This window comes from Eleutherodactylus coqui, chromosome 8, assembly GCF_035609145.1.
Source record: "Eleutherodactylus coqui strain aEleCoq1 chromosome 8, aEleCoq1.hap1, whole genome shotgun sequence".
NCBI classification, from domain to species: Eukaryota; Metazoa; Chordata; class Amphibia; order Anura; family Eleutherodactylidae; genus Eleutherodactylus; species Eleutherodactylus coqui.
In genome coordinates this window covers 150,657,626-150,676,385 of record NC_089844.1, presented here as the reverse complement: position 1 = coordinate 150,676,385, position 18,760 = coordinate 150,657,626, and the positions used below count along the sequence as shown (strand labels likewise).

Here is an 18,760-nt window from a genome sequence, read left to right as displayed (position 1 = left end):
CCTCTGTTTTGAGGCTTTTCAAGAATCTGGACGCCCCAGGACAAGAGGGTTTTTTCGCCTTCTTCTGGTTTGTTGATTATATGCATAGAGCCCTCTCTGTGGAGGATTCATTTTGTGGGGTAACCCCATTTGTATGGGATCTTTTCTTTTCTGAGAGAAGCCGTTAAATGGGAGAAAGATTTTCTGGCTTGGATTGTAGCAGCGGATAAGTCCACAAAAAGTTGGATATTTGCAAATTGAGCAGGAAGAGTAGGTGCTTTGCGGGAGGCAAACATGAGCGCCTCTTTAACATGAAAAAAATGGATCCTCACTATTACATCTCGCGGGACATTGTCGTGGAGAAATTTTGGTTTTTGTAGGCAATGCGCCCTGTCAATGATGAGTTCTTTCAGGGGTGGAGGGCAGAAGCTTTTTCATTAATTGTAACAGGAAGGCCTTTAGGTCAGCTGGGCCAATTTTTTCTGGGATACCCCTGAACTTGACGTTGTTTCATCTGTTGCGGTCCTCTAGGTCCGCCATCTTTACTTTAATCTGACTCACTTCCTCCTCTAGGGAGTAGTGTGCGTCTATCAGAGTATTATGCAAATTAGTTAGTTCTTGCATTTTATGTTCGATATGAGAGGTTCTTTCTTCTATTTCTGATATGGTGGAATTAAAAGATGTAGTAAAAGTATTGAGGTCTTCCCACATAGAGCTTCTTAGTGCGAGCATCATTTCTTTAATGAAGGCTTCTGAAGCAGGTTGATTTGTGGTCGGGATCATATCTAAGAATTCTGCAGCGTTAGGTGGGGGGACAAGTGTATTTGCTGCCATTTCTAGTCTGGGTCTCCTTTTGTTAGGGCTGGATGAAGGAGGGTCTCTATTACCCGGGGTTGCCATGTCACTGAGCGCCATTTTAGGTGAGTGAGTGGAACTGAGTGTAGTGGATGCTGAAATCTCACTCACCCCTCCGGATGCAGTGCCGAGATGGTCGTCCCTCTGAGCAGCTCCTGGGCTGTCTGCCTGCGTCTCCTGGTCTCTCGGACGATCTCTGGCTAAATCGTGGGAGCCATCAGAAGAGGAGAGGAGCGCTGCTGTCGGGTCCCTCCTGCTGCTGCGAGCGGAGAAGAATTCGGCCACCCGCTGCGGGAAAGCCTTCACTGGCTTGCGTCGGGTCATGCTGGGAGTGCAGGGAAGTCGGGTGAGTAATGTTGTGGTGATGGGTCCCGCTGGAGCACTGTGAGTAGCTGTGGAGGTTAGGGCCAGAGCGGAGCTTAGGCAATGGCGTCCGTCACGGTTCTCTGTCAGGCCATGCCCCCGTCAATGGACTATTTTTGACCCATCTTGAGGATACATCGTTGCCTGTAAAACCTGTTTGATCTTCAGAACTGACCAAACAGAACGTAGGCCAGCCGGCGGTGACAGCGCTCACTATTAAAGTCAACATATTAATTAACGTCAACTTACTAGAAATAGATATGTTTGTGAATTTCCAAATTTCCTTAGAGTTTATAAGTAAATCAAGAAACTGTACCCCATCTGTAGAATAATGTTCAATAAAAGCTAATCCAGAAGTATTATGATTCAACCAGCCGATTAACTCATCTTCAGTTTCACTGCCTTCCTTCCTTTTCTCCGCTCACCCCAGTTTTTGTGGTAGTATAATTACTTCAGCTTAATGGCAATTTTTAAATGTTTTTGATATTTATTATCAATGTTTTTTAATATACCTCATTTCTCCATGACTGATGCTGTGCAATATGTTCCCTCGCTGCATGATTGCTGGATTTGTAGTATGCCCATTTTATGACAGTGGATTCAGTAATATCCCCTTTTTAGTTCACAATTATGAACTCTTGTTTTAAAACTATATATATTTTTTTACTCATAGATCTCAATAATTGTATTTCATTGTTTTCCATGTGCAGCATTGTTGACCTCACCCACTTGGTTCCTCTCACCTGCACTTTTACCTTTTTAAAGACAACCATGTTGTATCCTTTTATCTGAGCTCTGATGAAGGCACCAATGTGCTGCTGAAACGTGTCATCCAATAAAGCTTTTTCCCCTCATGTGTCTTATTCTAACATCAGTAGTTTTGTATATTCCTGGTTGTTTTATCTTTTATTGGGACAAGTTTTCCACAGAGCACTGTTATCTGTCCGGTTGACAAGAAGACAGCAGCTGTTTTATGACAGCGTTGGGCCTGTTCAGTATAACCATTCCAGGAAAATGGCACTCTGCTCAAATTGTGTGTGTATTTTGTGTGATGTGATGATAATTTTAGCACTATGGAGTGCCTACTTTTCCTTTCACAGTGAATGACCTTCCATTTTGCACAGATGATGGTACCAAAAGGTGGATAGTTGCCTAAAACTGACTATACAAATTGATGACATTGCACTTTGATGGTAGCTTTTGTCACTAAGTTGGTCCTCCAGTAGATGATATCAACACTAGTCTTAACATCAGACTGTCAACGTCAGTCCCATAGTGTTTAAGCCTTCTTCTGTCATCTTTTTCATTTGCAGAATTCCCTTAGACACCTGATTGGAAACTCTTTTGGATCAGTCATGGAAATTAATGTCAACGTCCAACAGAAAGAAACAACCCCTCAACAGCGGAGGGAATATAATCTTCCGTCTAAAATAAATGCAGTCTTTAACAAAGTTCAAAAACGTATCCCAAATGTTCCGTTTACATACTTTAATAGAAGCACAAGTGGGCAGAAAAGTAAAGTGTCCATAGTCAACCCAAGGGAACAGTATTGTCTTGGAGAAGACCTAGTGGTACAGCTTGATATGTATGATCACTTGGACAACAAGAAGACGTATGGAGGAGACTTAATAAGATCACGACTTTTTTCTCCAGAGCTTGGAGCTGCTGTGTCTGGTAGGGTGGAGGACTTTCATAATGGATCCTATTATATCCACTTTCCATTACAGTGGGTTGATACTGGTAAAGCCAAGGTGTCTATTCGACTATGGCACCCCAGTGAAGGAATTGCAGCCCTCTGGAGAGCACGACATGCCAGTCTAGGGGTTCTTGGTTTTCAAGGAAGATATGAATACCTAGGCAAGCAAGCTATTACTACTTGTGGCTTCCAGCTGAACACAGCTGAAGAGGTTTGTGAGTACAAAGATGAGTTTTATGAAGAGTCCTTCTACTGTATTAAACCTCAGAACCTCCTTTGCGAATGCTTAAATAATATGCGGGCTGTGGATCTAAACGTTTCCTATCTTATGCCAGGAGAGAGGTCACTATTTCAAAGGTATGAGCTAAAATTTCCTTGGGATTCTGTGTGATGATTAATGGATGCAACTGTGCCTATTAAATATACACCCAAGGTGCCAAACAACTGGCCAAAAAAGTCAAGCCCAGTGCCCAAAATCCTAGAAATGAGTTTCTTCTTGCAATTATTTCACTGAGTACTTTAGGATGCAGTTTACAGGGCTCAATCATACTGAGTTCATGTCATGTGTATGAACTGATTATCTCACAAGCTTTCCATAGGTGAATTCATCTTTTGGGGTGGAGTATACATAGAGGAGAAGGGTTACAATGCAAAAATGCTGGTTCAATCTTGACACTCTTCCAGGTCGCAACCTTCAGTGAAAGAATGGCCTGGTTTTTCCTATTACTTGTAGGACGAAGGGGCAGCATGATGGTTTAGAGCCATAGTCTCCAACCTTTATCAAATAAGTGCTAGAAAAAATGCCTTCTTAATGTCACCTATTGGAAGGTTGCTAGCATAGGAGTCAAAATCTGAACATTTAACAGGCCTTGCAGCATGTCTAGGGATGCAATCCAAGCCAGCATTTCTTTATATGGAGATCTGTTTTATATTTGGGGTTCTTACCCTCATCACTGTACAGTACAGTTCGGTGAGGCTAGGTGAGAGATCATCAATATGAGTCCTGTGGTAATGTTTCTCCTTGGAGAGAACACCAAGGAGAGAGCACCACATGTTATAGATCATGTAATTTTTATGCCATCATTCATTTGCATAAGCCTTTCCCCAGGTTGCTCTGCATGGCCTATGAGACTCACTTCATCCACGTGGTGCTCTCCACAAAGAGAATCATTACCCCTCCCCTGCTCCAGACTCGCAAAGCTACATCTGAAAATCCACAGATTGGAGACCAATAGTAATGGAGTGATTTTATTAGTATTTTTTTATAGTATTTAGACTTTTTGTTTACAATTCTAGTCGTATATCTGGCATCTTAATCATTTCTTAAAGGTCTAATGTTGGTGTGGAAATGGCCCGAAGTTTGAAGACCATAGTTATTACAGATTGTAAAAGTATGTTGTGAGTTATATATATATATTTTGCTTCTATTCCACTTTATTTGTTACATATTACCCATCAATATGTCAAATGACACCAGCCTTTAAGATCTCCATCAAGCTGTGATCAAGCTGTTGGGTTTCTACATGTCAGATACTTTTTTTTCTTATTAAAGACATTTATTCCGTATGCATGGCATAGAGGATAAATATCAGATATCTGGGTGTCTGCTGAGATCCTAAACAATTCCAAAATCGCTGCACCCCAAACCCCCATATGAATGGAGAGGCGGTGTGCATGCTGGACCGCTGCTCCATTCACTTCTATGGGAACGGCAAAGATCGATGTGCTCAGCAATCTTCCATTAGAAGTGAATGGAGCGGTGGTCATACTTGCGCACTGCCGTTCCATTCACGCTGTGCATTTATGTACCGTGGTTTATGGATCGGGTGCTTTTCAGTTGGTTAATTGGCAGCTCTTATGCAAGGTGCCTACAGAAAGACAAACTGATTTTTGCCCTTACCTTGGCAAAGTGGAATAGTTCCAATGCCCTTCTACTCAATAACACAGCTTTCCTGATGGGTAAAGACAAATAGTGTGTGAGGCTGATAATAAAAATAACATCCTCATCCATGGAAACATCCACAAGGATGTATGGTATAGATATGTATAAAGAGATAGATAGATAGATAGATAGATAGATAGATAGATATGAGATAGATAGATATGAGATAGATAGATATGAGATAGATAGATATGAGATAGATAGATATGAGATAGATAGATATGAGATAGATAGATATGAGATAGATAGATATGAGATAGATAGATAGATAGATATGAGATAGATAGATATGAGATAGATAGATGGATAGATGTGAGTTAGATAGATTGATATGAGAAAGATAGATAGATAGATAGATAGATAGATACGAGGTAGATAGATAGATAGAGAGATAGGTAGATATGAGGTAGATAGATTTCTGTATTATTGCAGCATGATATATATATGTTTTATTCATTCAGATCATCCACCAGCTTCAAAACCAAAATGTCAGACAGGATTGGCCTCTCCCTTCCCCAGTGGATACTTCTACAATTACACCTGGTATCCCCTTTATTGTACCATGACAGTCTATAAAACAGGGGATGACTTCATTAAATGTCTGCAGGGGAAAAAACTCTTCCTCATTGGTGATTCCACATTACGTCAGTACATCATGCACTTCACCGAGGGAATCAGAAGTAAGTGTCGCCTATGATCCCTCTATTGGAGGGACTAATAACGTAAGCTATAGACCTGCTGTAGACCAGATATGTTATCATTATCCCTTCTCTGCCCTAGACCACCAGGGTTGTTGTTATTAACCTCCCTATCTCACCAGATTTTTCACAGGGGCAGTAGTCTATTTCTAATTGGATCAGCCCTTTACAGTCTAGACTATTCTATAAAAATAATATTTTATTGATAATTTATTAAAAACATATAGCACAATAGGGCACACCTGACAAACCAAACCCCAAAGCAAAAGAACTCATGGATAACGAACTGAGATTGATGGCTGTCACTATATGTGTCTTATTAATGGGACACCAACCATATATCTATATCCTACAGCTTGATGATACAGCTCGGATATTACATCTAATATAATGCCTTGGTGCGGGAGGCTCGATGACAGAACAGGCGCCTCTCCTCATACATCAAGGTCAGAGATAAGGGGGCAGCATTGATCGTCGATGTTTATAAGATCATTGCTCCCTATATATGACATACATTTATGTACAGATTTCAACTTATTTAAACTTAGAGCTTCAAGGCGTTTCCCCGTGAATTACACGGATCATCAGGAAGTGATTGTCTGTGACAGATCCAGGACTCAGCTGCCAGAGACAATAGAGGCTGTTAGTCCACCTGCCGGCAATGTGATTCGCACAAAGCTGCTGCCGGGTGGAAACGTACAGTTTTGCACATATAAACATACACTAGTAGTGAGGAGAGGGAGTAACGATACTCTGTAGGAGCGTCAGTGTTTCTGACTGCTATATGATTAGCACTCAATTCAGGGCACATAAGTCTATCACTAAGCTGTAATATGGTGGAATAGATGTAGTCCACCCTAAGCTATTGGATAGTGCTGTCACCCCTCTGGTTTCTGGTAAACCCCCAGTGCCTACTGGCTGGAGCGGCTGGTATTGCCTCCCCATAGAAACTAACTCCTCTACAAAGTTCCATTCAATCAGGATAAAATAAAAAAACACTCATAGCCCTGATGGTGGACTGGAGTATCAACCGCCTCATGATGTAGCATGGTATATATAGCGTTTTGTGATCCACCCATGGGTAGGGACTAGAGATGAGCGAGCACCAAAATGCTCGGGTGCTCGTTGCTCGAGTTAAACGTTTCGTAATGCTCAAGAGTTCGTTTTGAGTAACGAACCCCATTGAAGTCAATGGGCGACTCGAGCATTTTTGTATATGACCGATGCTCCGCATAGCTGATGACTTGTCAAACACCAGAAAACATCAGAAAGTCATGGAAACACCACAGAAACGTATAGGGAAGGGCAGGGGCAGCATGCATGGCTGCATCTCAGGCTCCCAGGTCCCACTATTAAGCCAAAATGGCGGCAAGAGTCTGCATCACCCCCCTAACAATTTACTTAGGACAGAGCCTCATTAGCAAGGCACATCTTAGCTAAGCAGCACACTACCTGCAACCAAGGAAAATCACTGCCTGAGGGTGACACCGCTGCCTCGTCTCCTGGGTTACATGCTGGTATTGCTGTCCAACCCCCCGCACGATCCTGCATCCACAGCGCACACAAAAGTTTCCCTGCGCAGCGTTCAGCTGCCCTTATGCCACACGTTCACTTCATAGCCACACCACCCTAGGTGCATACTGGATGAGGAGGAACCAGAGGCACACACTGTAGAGGGTTGGCAGGGCCAGGCAGCAACCGTCTTTGAAACTGTGGGCGATAGCCCACAATGCTGTTGAGAATTGATGATAAATTGACATACGATCATCATTCCAATCCCGTGCCACCTTCATCATAAAATTGTCAGGAGCCACAAACATGGGCATAAAGGGTACTCAGGTGCCAGCACTTGTAGACATCTCCACAATGCAGCAGCGCATACTAACACCACAGATTGGTTTGAATCTGGAGGTGTCGCAAAAGTAGCCACCACAGGTATACAGTGACCCCGTGAAAGTCTCATGAAATCGCTAACGCTTGCTGTGAACGCTCCAATCCAGTATCTTGGATAACTGTGGTAACTTGTAGCATGAGGGATAATACATGTCGCCCAGCGCTGATCCCCAGACCCCAAGCAGGAGGAGGAGGTGGCATAATAAGGCCAAGAAGCCATGACCGAGGTAGGACCCGTAATACTCTGTGTGGGAAGCACGTGAGCAGGCCCAGTGTCAGGCTCAGTTCCAGCCTCCACCTTGTGTGACCCAAGTGCCGCAAGTTACATAGCAATGGGAAATCCATGTGTCCCCACAAAATTCATTCTGTGTAGGTGTCAGATAGGTCAACACTGTAATGGGAAGTCTTTAAGTTCCTTGGGCTCGCCTATGGCCGAGTTTCACCCCGCCAAGGACCTCGGCCCACATTTCTACCCTAGTCCGTCAGTGTATTTGTGCCAGACCGGTAAAACACCGCAATGGGAAGTCTTTGTGCACCCACAGCATAGGCGAGCCCAAGGAACTTAAAGATGGTATTACGCATAAAGAAATAACAGCGCCCAAACATGGCAGAGTTTCACTCCACCAAGGACCTCAGCCCATATATGTACCCTAGTCAGTCAGTGTATTTGTGCCAGACTGATAAAACACCGCAATGAGAAGTCTTTGCGCACCCACAGCATAGGCAGACCCCAGTAACATTTCTGTAGCAAACGTATAGGCGAACCCCTCAAACCATTCAGTAGAAACTGCATAGGGCGACCCCAGTAACATTTCTGTAGCGAAGGTATAGGCAGACCCCTGTAACATTGCTGTAGCAAGAATGTAGGTGAACCCCTGAAACATTGGTGTACCAAGAGTATAGGCGGAACCCCAGTAACATTTCTGTAGCAAAAGTATAGGCAGACCCCAGTAACTTTTCTTAAGCAAATGTATAGGCAGACCCCAGTAACATTTCTGTAGCAAAGGTATAGGCAGACCCCAGTAACATTTCTGTAGCAAGAGTGTAGGCGAACCCCTCAAACCATTCAGTAGAAACTGCACAGGCGGACTCAGTAACATTTCTGTAGCAAGAGTATAGGCAGACCCCTGAAACATTGGTGTACCAAGAGTATAGGCAGACCCCAGTAACATTTCTGTAGCAAAAGTATAGGCGAACCCCTGAAACATTGGTGTACCAAGAGTACAGGCGAACCCCTGAAAAAATTTGGTTACCAAGACTGTAGGCGAAGGCCGGAAAATTAGTTAGATAACAGTATAGGCGAGGGCCCGAAAAAAATTGGTGTACCAAGTGTACAAGTGCAGCCCTGAAAAATTGCTTAACCGTGAGGGCAGGTGAAACCCCTAAACATTTTTTAAAGTTACAGCTCACTGTTGTTTAATTTGTAACAGAGCCTGGAGGCAGCCCTGTGAAAAAACTGGTGTCTGTTAAAGTATCAATACTTTTAAAATGTTGAAAAATTGTAAAACACTTTTAAACAGAGCCTTTTGAGCCTCAGAAAAATTGGCAGTTCAGCGTGATGACATGCTGTTTTAGGAGGAGGAGTAATAATATCCAAGAGTGATTGACAAAGCTAATTTCCCCTTTTTTGTGGTGATAGAGGATGCAGGGCATACAGCGCAACTTCGTGCCACGTGTCCAGCTTTGACACCCAATAGTTGTATGGAGCAGAGGCATCACGGAAGATGGTGGTACGATCGGCTACATACTCCCTCACCATCTTTTTACAGTGCTCCCTCCAACTCAGCTTTGACTGGGGAGTGGTGACACAGTCTTGCTGGGAAGCCATAAAGCTCGCAAAGGCCTTGGAGAGTGTTCCCCTGCCTGCGCTGAACATGCTGCCTGATCTCCGCACATCCCCTGCTACCTGGCCCTCGGAACTGCGTCTTCTGCCACTAGCGCTGCCAGATGGGAACTTTAGCATCACTTTTTCCACCAGGGCCCTGTGGTATTGCATCACTCTCGAACCCCTTTCCTCTTTGGGAATGAGAGTAGAAAGGTTCTCCTTATACCGTGGGTCAAGAAGGGTGTACACCCAGTAATCCGTGTTGGCCAAAATATATCTAACGCGAGGGTCATGGGAAAGGCAGCCTAACATGAAGTCAGCCATGTGCCAGGGTACCAGTACGCAACACATCGCTGTCCTCACTAGGAAGATGACTTTCAGGATCCTCCTCCTCCTCTTCAGCCCATAAATGCTGAGCAGATGAGAGGCAAGCAGCATGGGTACCCTTTGCCGTGTGGCCAGCTGTCTCTTCCCCCTCCTCCTCCTCCCCCTTCTCCTCCAAAACGCACTGAGATATAGACATAAGGGTGGTCTTGCTATCAAGCAACATACTGCCATCCCCCGTTTCCTGTTCCAACCGCAAAGCGTCGGCCTTTATGCTTAGCAGTGAACTTCTCAGCAGGCAAAGCAGTGGGATGGTAACGCTAATGATTGCCGCATCGCCGCTCACCATCTGGGTAGACTCCTCAAAGTTTCCGAGGACCTGGCAGATATCTGCCATCCATGCCCACTCCTCAGTAAAGAATTGGGGAGACTGGCTACCACTACGCTGCCCATGTTGCAGCTGGTATTCCACTATTGCTCTACGCTGCTAGTACAGCCTGGCCAACATGTGCAGTGTAGAATTCCAGCATGTGGGCACGTCGCACAGCAGTCGGTGCTCTGGCAGCTGAAACCGGGTCCTCAGGGTGTCAGTGTTCATGGTGGACTTGCGGAAATGTGTGCAGACGCGGCGAACCTTGCCGAGCAGGTCAGGCAAGTAGGGGTAATTTTTCAGAAACCGCTGAACCACCAGATTGAAGATGTCGGCCAGGCATGGCATGTGTGTGAGGCTGCCGAGCCGCCACCAGGTTACGGCCGTTGTCACACACGACCGTGCCCGATTGGAGGCTCAGCGGCAAAAGCCAGAGGTCGGTCTGCTCTGTTAGACCCTGCAACAGCTCCGGGGCCATGTGCCATTTGTCACCTAAGCTGATTAGTTTCAGCACGGCTTGCTGACGCTTGCCCACCGCTGTGCTGCTGCACCGCACGCTACTGACTGCTGGCGACGTGCTCACACTTCTTAATTGAGAGGAAGAGGTGGCGGAGGAGAAGGGGAAAGGTTTGGAGGAGGTGCCATAAAATGCCACAGATAGCAGCACCGAGGTAGGACCCGCTATTCGGTCCCAGCATCCAGCAAAGGAAATGCAATTGACTCGAGTAACGAGCATCTTGAGTACCCTAATGTTCAAACGAGCATCAAGCTTGGAAGAGTGTGCTCGCTCATCTCTAGTAGGGACTCCTTGTTGCTCCTCCCCCCTATGTGATAGTGTCAACAACAAGCATTGACATCATCGCTGCCTGCTACTGCTGCATCGGCTATCACTCTTCAGACTTCTAAAAATAATTTCCTCCCTATTAATTCATAAAAGTAAAAATACACAATTCATCAAAGAGGTTGGGAGCTCCAGATTGACGCCATTAGAGTTCTCCCATCATGACGCACAATTAGCATACATGATTTAAGCAATTTTTAATCCATTAATATACAAGAATGTCTCAAAAATGTGGAAACACCCATATAGGATGAAACCAGTTTGGCAAACGGTGATCCAATTTTGCATACAAGCTACAGGGAAAGGAGAAACCAGTTGGGCCACGTCAACGACATGATGGCTAATTTGAATGCTATCATCTTGGATTCAATGTTAATTTTTCCGATGGGAAGGTAAGTGTGTGATGTATCACACTGACAGAGAGTTTCACCAGAAAAAACAATGGGGATTTAATATGAAATCAGAAAATTCACCATAATCTCTACAGAATGTGTTCGAAATGCTTTTTTCAAGTATTAACCCTCTGCTTTCCACCCATTCATGATGAACTCTTACCAAAACAGCAGGCTGAATGCTAGCACAAGCATCAACAATTCTGTGTTTCAGGTGAGCAACATTTCATATCTTCTCAGAGTAAACAAATGCCTTGACATAACTCTACAGATAGAAATCCAAAGAGGTGAAAGGAGGAGGATGTGATGGCCACTCGACTGGATCCCTATGACCAATCCACTTTTGAGGAAACTGCACTACAAGATACTCTTTGACAACAAGTTCGTAATGAGGCAGGGTGCCATCTTATTGGAAGACTTCTGGAAATATTCCATCCTCTGACGGCCATGAAGGAAACACGTCTTCATCTAACACCCTTGGGTAACAGTCATCTCTTAATGTTCCCAATTAGAGATGGGGGAACGTACTCGGTAAGGCCGATTTCGCAATCGAGCACCGCGATTTTCGAGTACTTCACTACTCGGGTGAAAAGTACTTGGGGGCGCTGTGGGGCGTGGCGTGGCATGGTGGAGCGGGGGGTAGCAGCGCTGAACAGGTGGGAGCTCTCTTTCTCTCTCTCCCCCCCACTCCCCTCTGCAACCCCCCGCTCACCCACAGTGCCCCGAGTACTTTTCACCCGAGTAGTGAAGTACTCAAAAATCGCGGTGCTCGATTGCAAAATTGGCCTTACCAAGTATGTTCGCTCATCTCTATTCCCAATTAACATGTTCTCAATGAAGAAAGCGCCCACAATCTTGGTACCCCATACACCACACCATACCATTACTTTAGGTGAAGGAACCATCCAGTGATGCTTTGTGTCTGACCAATATTGTTGATTCTGTTTGTTGACTTCACCATTTACAAAGAAATCTGCCTATCACTGAACAGCATCTGATAGGGAAACTGAGGGTTTATCAGGTTTTGCAACATCTGCAATTTGTAAGGATGCCCTGCAGCTTGTATGCAAAATTGGATCACCGTTTGCCAAACTGGTTTCATTCTATATGGGTGTTTCCACACACTTGAGACACCCTTGTATCATATGCAGCTAGTAAATCCAGAAATGATACCAGACTGAATAATCACTACTAATATCCTGATCTCATAGAGGTATTGAGCTCAATGTGGGTGACTGGGACTCTCAAAAATACACTGCCTTCAATAAAGTCATTCAATGAAGAAGTCCCTCAGTCAAGTTCTGGGTACTTCCCACTGTATTGCTCAGGCTGTGATATCAATCCACAGTGATCAAACGGAGGGGATTTTTATTACAATTAGTTCTTATCACTTAATTTCCAGCTTGCCCTAAATTTCATTTCAAATTTTGTTGTTTTGAGGTTTCTGCAACCTTCAGTTATTTATTACTCTCCAATAAAGGGAATCATTGCGCCAAACCCCCAGTATAATAATGTTTGGCTGAAATAGGCACATCCAGTCCTATTACTCCGGTAATGGCACCAGATACAGATATCCAGATAGCACCAATACAGCCAAGAGTCCTCTTATGTATGTGTTTATATTCACCATCCTAATGGCCTGGTTAGGCTTTATTCACATCTGCATTAGAGTCTGGATTGAGTTGTTCGAAATTTTTATGGTGGTGTCCAAAAAGTTGATTTCTGTATATGAGTAGCTTATTGTCAGGTTTATGGTGGAGGGAATGCATCGAATTTCTCATGGAATTTTATTAGTTCTTGTTCGGTGTTGGTCCAGATGATTATGATGTCATCAATGTAGCTGAAGGAGGCCAATGGTTTGTTGGGGCAGGAGGCCAAAAAGTCACCCTTCAGTTTTGCTATGAAAAGGTTAGCATATTGCGGTGCCATTTTACTGCCCTTGGCGGTTTCGGTGAGTTGCAGGAATATTTGCAGACAATGTAGACAATGAAATTAATGGAAACTAGGCCTGAAGTACCAAGTCTGGCCATTGCAATGGGAACAGAGCTGTCTGTTTCCTGCATAAATCACTTGAAGCGAAGAGCATAAAGACCCAGTTTACAGATGTTCAGTGGGGGTCCCAGGTGCCAGACCCTCACCAAACTACCATTGCTAGTGGACAACCCCTTTAATTTTAGATCTCAATAAGATCAATATATCCCCTATATATAATTGTATATGTACAGCTGGTATAAGTTATACAGTATAACTTATACTAGTTATACATGTATAATTATATGCAGTAAATACCTGGTTGCATTGCATGGTCCACTCCTGCCTCCGCTATCAGACACCCCTGGCTGGACCAATCACATGGCAGGCAGTGCACTGTTAAACTGCAGTTGTAACGAATCACTATTTCAGTCTCTCTCAGTGGTTGGGAGGACCGTGTGCTTGGGGAGTCTGCAGCATGGAATTGACTGCAGGCTCCCCCAGGTAATGGTCCTCCCCTTTCTGAGCATCACCCAGAGTGGTGGTGTAGCAGGATATGGCGGAGTTCCATGGGCCCCCCATTTTCTAAGGACCCGGGTCGCAATTGTGACGCCTAGCAGTACACCAATGGGTTGACCTGATGCTGCTACTGTAACTAGTAGTAGCTGAGGCTGATGGCACTGCCCTTTTGTTTTTCTTGGACACTCTACTCATTGACTTGATAGGTTGCTGCCCTGCAACGTTCACCTCTTCCTCCTCCCTGTCATGTTGTGCTCCTGGGATCTGTGGTCCTGGGGGTTTCCAGGAACACACTGATTTGGCTGGCTGATGGTGTGGAATTCTCCAGCCAGCCAATCGTCATTAGTCTTGTGCCGCACTTACTAGAGGGTGCTGGTCATTTTGTGATTCATCCACTACCCTCTGAGAGCTCTGGTGCTTGGAGTCATGCCTGTTGTGTTTCGGGGTAAGTTGCATGCATGCGGTTCTGGGTGGGATTCCCTTGTGTCTGTTTATTGATTTATGACTTGTTCAGTGTCTGTTTTCAGGTGTTCTGACATTAGGTGTGAACAGTGTCTTCTTCTGTGTCTGCATGCATAGTTGATTCTCTGTGTGGTGATGTCTGTAGGTGAGCAGATACCTGCTGTGTTATTTCCCTTGTCTGGTGTTCCTACCTGTATTCTGCTATTGGCATTTAGTATTACCTTTATGGACTTATTTGTAATCATGCTAATTGTCAGTCATGATGTGAGTATTATGATGGCGTCACTCCGGAGCTCCCAACCAAATGGATTGCGCATTTTTACTTTAAGGAATAATAAAAGATTACATTATTTTTTTAAGCCTTAGTGCCAGAGTTTTTCCTATTTTATTTCCTCTTCTCCTTCACCTTTTTCGGATTCAGTGTCTGTAGGTTGGCATTATATCATTGGACAGGGGCGTAACTATAGGGGATGCAGAGGATGCGGTTGCACTTGGGCTTAGGAGCCTTAGGGGGGCCATAAGGCCTCTCTTCTCCATACAAGGATCCCAATACTATGAATAAAGTATTATATTTGGGGGCCCCATTACAAATTTTGCATTGGGGCCCAGAAGCATCAACGTACTCCTCTGTCATTGGATACTGTGGCTTATATGACTTGGCCCTTCTGTTTTCCTCTTTTTTTGCATTCCTTATGTTAAAATTGTCCATTCAGTGCTCTAAACTCCCAGGGGTGCTATTATCAACCACTTTACCACCCTAGCTCACCAGAGATGTTAGCGATAATCCCTTTACTGTCCTAGACTACTAGGGTTGTTGTAATTCACCACTTTTCTGGCCTAGATAATCGGGGATGTTATCAATAATCCCTTCACTGTTGTAGATGAAAGATATTATCAGTATCCCTTCACTCACCTAGCTTACCTGGACTTTGGATGTTAAAGCAAAAGAAATTAACAATGGTGACATTTAATATTAAAACTAACATAAATCTGAATTAATTTCTATCACACTTTTGTTTTTTTTCTCCATCAGTAGTGAAATATTTCCGCCACCATGAAAGTGGGTGGGATTCATGGGCGAAGACACTTGAGGCTTTAAACATGGATAAGGATATTTATGTCTCCTACAAAAGGCACGGCTTCCCACTAGAGAAGTTTGGGTTCTATTACTGCAAGGAGGACATGTACACAAGTCGTCAGATTGACCAACGCGGAGGGGGAAACGATACCATCTTTGTTATTACCATGGGTCAGCATTTTAGGCAGTTCCCACTAAACCTCTACATTAGACGAGCTATCAACATCCGTAGAGCTGTGGAACAACTGCTTCTACGGAGTCCAGACACCAAAGTCATCATCAAGACAGAAAATACCAGAGACGGTAATGCTCTTCAAGACAGAAATGGGGACTTCCATGGTTATACCCAGTATCTAGTGCTTAGGGAAGTCTTCCAAGGGATCAACGTGGGCTTTGTTGATGCTTGGGACATGACGGTGGCTGCCTCTACAGAGTCTGTTCATCCTTCGGGATACACGTTTGAGAATATAATGAGCATGACGTTCACTTTTGCTTGTTAATAAATCATTTTTATACTAAGACTTGTAAAAGTTATGAGACAGCTGCAGCATGTAAAACTTCCTTCTCAGTAAAACAATGCTTGCTATATACTTAGAAAGCACTTGGTTTATGGACTGTCACACCTTGAATCTCACATCAATACTTTATGAGTGCTGATTGAAAAGTAAAGAGGCAGTTTGTATTTTTATTTTTCAGGTTATAGGTCTGGCAACACTGCACAGACACGGTGTATAGCAACATGTCTAAACCTGCAGATGTATACACTCTTTGTCAAGAAAAACAAGCCCTTAGAAGGGCTTGTCCTTTTTCTGCAAAACTTCACATGTGGTTACATCTTGGGCAGATATGCAGATGATTAGAGTTGTGGCGTGACTAGATGAAGGTCTTCCCACCTGAGGCCCTAAAGGCGTTCCACCCTTGGCCCATAAAAAGGCTTTCAGTGGCTACTTGTGTGTAGTGGAGCAGAGTTTGGGAGGGAGTGCATTAATTAAAAAAAGCATGAAGCCAGAGGGTCGTATCGATGAATTGCCCTCTACTTGCGCTATTCTTTTGGGAACAGTGGAAGTGTGATGGCACGCACACTAACTGCCCGGGCTCAGGATGCCCTTGACAGTCTACCAGTAGAGAGGATCATCTGATTGTCCAACAAGGATGAATGGGTTCAAATATTTTGTTGTCCACCATCCAGAGATAGGTGGTACCATCTTTACAGGCTCCTGTGTCTGTGGGAACCATTTACAGGGGCTTGGCTATAGGACATTTGGTCTCACAGCACCCATTACGTGTGCTACCCTTGACATCCACCCACCGTCACCTCCATTTTCAGTGGTGTCATGAATGATGAAACTAGGAGTTGAACTGGGTTGTCTTTAGAAACAAATCCAGAGTTAGTTTGGACACTGGCGATGGCCGTGTTCGTGTCTGGAGACCTAGGAGTGAGCGTCTCAATCCTTCCTTTGCTGTGGAGCAGCATACTACCCCCTGCTGATGTGATGGTCTGGGTGGCCATCGCATACGTCAGTCAGTCCCCCCTAGTAGTGGTATGAGGAATAATGACAGCTCAGTGATATGTTCAGGACATGCTGCAGCCACATGTGTTGCCTCTGATAGCAGGGCGCACACACAACGGTGTCACAACAATGTCCCCAAAACGGTGTCACACTTCCATGGCCTATATGATCCCCATATTTATCACCAATAGAACATGTATAGGATCATCTGGTACACCAACTTTGACTGCCTACAAGTTTGCACGATCTAGAGGCTCAATTACAGCAAATGTTGAGCAATAAGCCACAGAATACCATACGGAACATGCCAGCCCATGACACATCTTGTATCTAAGCTGGAGACCACTCAAAAGGGTACTAAAGCCTCCATGCCCACCTGTATCAAAGCTAGAGGCGAACCAACTGGGTATTAGAGCCTCCCTTCAAGTGTTCAAGCTATCCTTTCCTCTGATATTGTAATCACTAATTCATTGCAACTTTACAATCACGCACAAAAGGTTGCATTTGATTCCTACAGCTCCTTCTAGGTCATTGATTTTTTTAACAATGAGTGTACATCCTACGATATCACTATGAACACAGCCCAGAAGACCCATCAGCCTGATATAAGACTTAACTTATTATATAACTTAGAACCACCTCATACTGTACTAAAAATCTCTAAAGGTATTTCCACAATCAAAGTGAACAGTATCTCTACCAGATAACCAACCTATGTTAATGTCTAGACCAGTGATGGGCAACCTTTTGAGCTTGGTATATCAAAATTTGCCACAAAACCGAGCATAACTCGGGTGGTGTGTCACTTCGAGAAAAAAAAACATAATTTCACGATATTTATATTTTTAAATAATAAGAATGTATATTTGTAACATATAACTGAATTTAATAAACCAAAAACTAATTATTTTACTTACCTGCTTAGTGACTTCTTTGTTCATCCGTCAGTTGGTTTCTTTCGTTGGTCTTGATATTATTTAACTTGTGTGGGGTACCCTGAACTGAGATGAGTCGGGAGGGGGAGGGGGGGGGGAATTCTTTAACTAACCTGCCTATTAGTGACTTTTTTGTTGCTGAATTTCATTGGCTAAATCTTCAATTGAAGGTTGGTATTTTGTACACTTAAAGCCCAAGCAAGCGCTACTAACTTCATCTGTCAGTCTGTTTCTTTTTTGGTTTTGATATTATTTACCGCTGAGTCTAACTTTTAGTAATGCTCGAGAGCTCGTTTCGAGTAACGAACCCCATTGAAGTCCATAGGAGACTCAAGCATTTTTCAAGCTGACCGACGCTCACATTTGGGAGGTTGTGTGAAACACCTGAAAACATCAGAAAGTCATGGAAACACCACAGAAACGGATAGGGAATGGCAGGGGCAGCATGCATGGGTGCATCTGACGCTCCCAGGTCCCACTATAAAGCCAAATTGGGGGCAAGAGCCTGGCGATCAACCCCCTAACAATTTACTGGGCACATCTTAGCTAAGCACCACACTAGCTGCAACCAAGGCCAATAACCGCCTGCGGATGACACCGCTGCCTCTTCTCCTGGGTTACATGCTGGCATTGCTGTCCAACCTCCTGCATGAACCTGCACAGCGTTCAGCTGCCCTCATGCCACATGCTGGTCCAGGGTCAGACTCGGTCCCAGCCTCCACCTGGTTGACCCAATGTGCCGTCAGTTACGGTTCTTTTCATCGCTCCAAAGACTGGATGAACCACGAAGAAGTTCCACAGGCCAAACCTGGCACAGTTGCACCCTCCCCCCAGGACCCACACCCTCAGCAATCGTGGGCATAAAATGGACTCAGATGCTCGTACTGCTGTGAAGGTATCATTAATTCAGTTACGCTTCTTTTGATTAGTCCAAACCAGTGTCTCAGATAACTGTGGTAACACGAGAGCAAATACATGTCGACCAGTGCTGATCCCCAGTCCTCAAGCAGGAGAAGGAGTTGGCATAATAAGCCTTAGAAACTGTGACTGAGGTAGGACTCACAATCCTCTGTGTGGGAAGCACATGAGCGGGCCCAGGGTCAGGC

At 44.4% G+C, this 18,760-nt stretch overlaps 1 protein-coding gene across 1 annotated transcript; it reads left to right on the top strand.

Moving 5' to 3' along the window:
- Positions 1 to 1,156: 1,156 nt before the first annotated feature.
- Positions 1,157 to 17,603, top strand: LOC136577960 (NXPE family member 2-like). The gene is made up of 5 exons (XM_066577871.1): positions 1,157 to 1,180; positions 2,511 to 3,250; positions 4,223 to 4,284; positions 5,297 to 5,515; positions 15,164 to 17,603. Exons 1-5 carry the CDS (start codon positions 1,157 to 1,159, stop codon positions 15,706 to 15,708), a joined length of 1,590 nt encoding a protein of 529 aa, XP_066433968.1. The 3' UTR covers positions 15,709 to 17,603.
- The last annotated feature ends 1,157 nt before the right edge of the window (positions 17,604 to 18,760 follow it).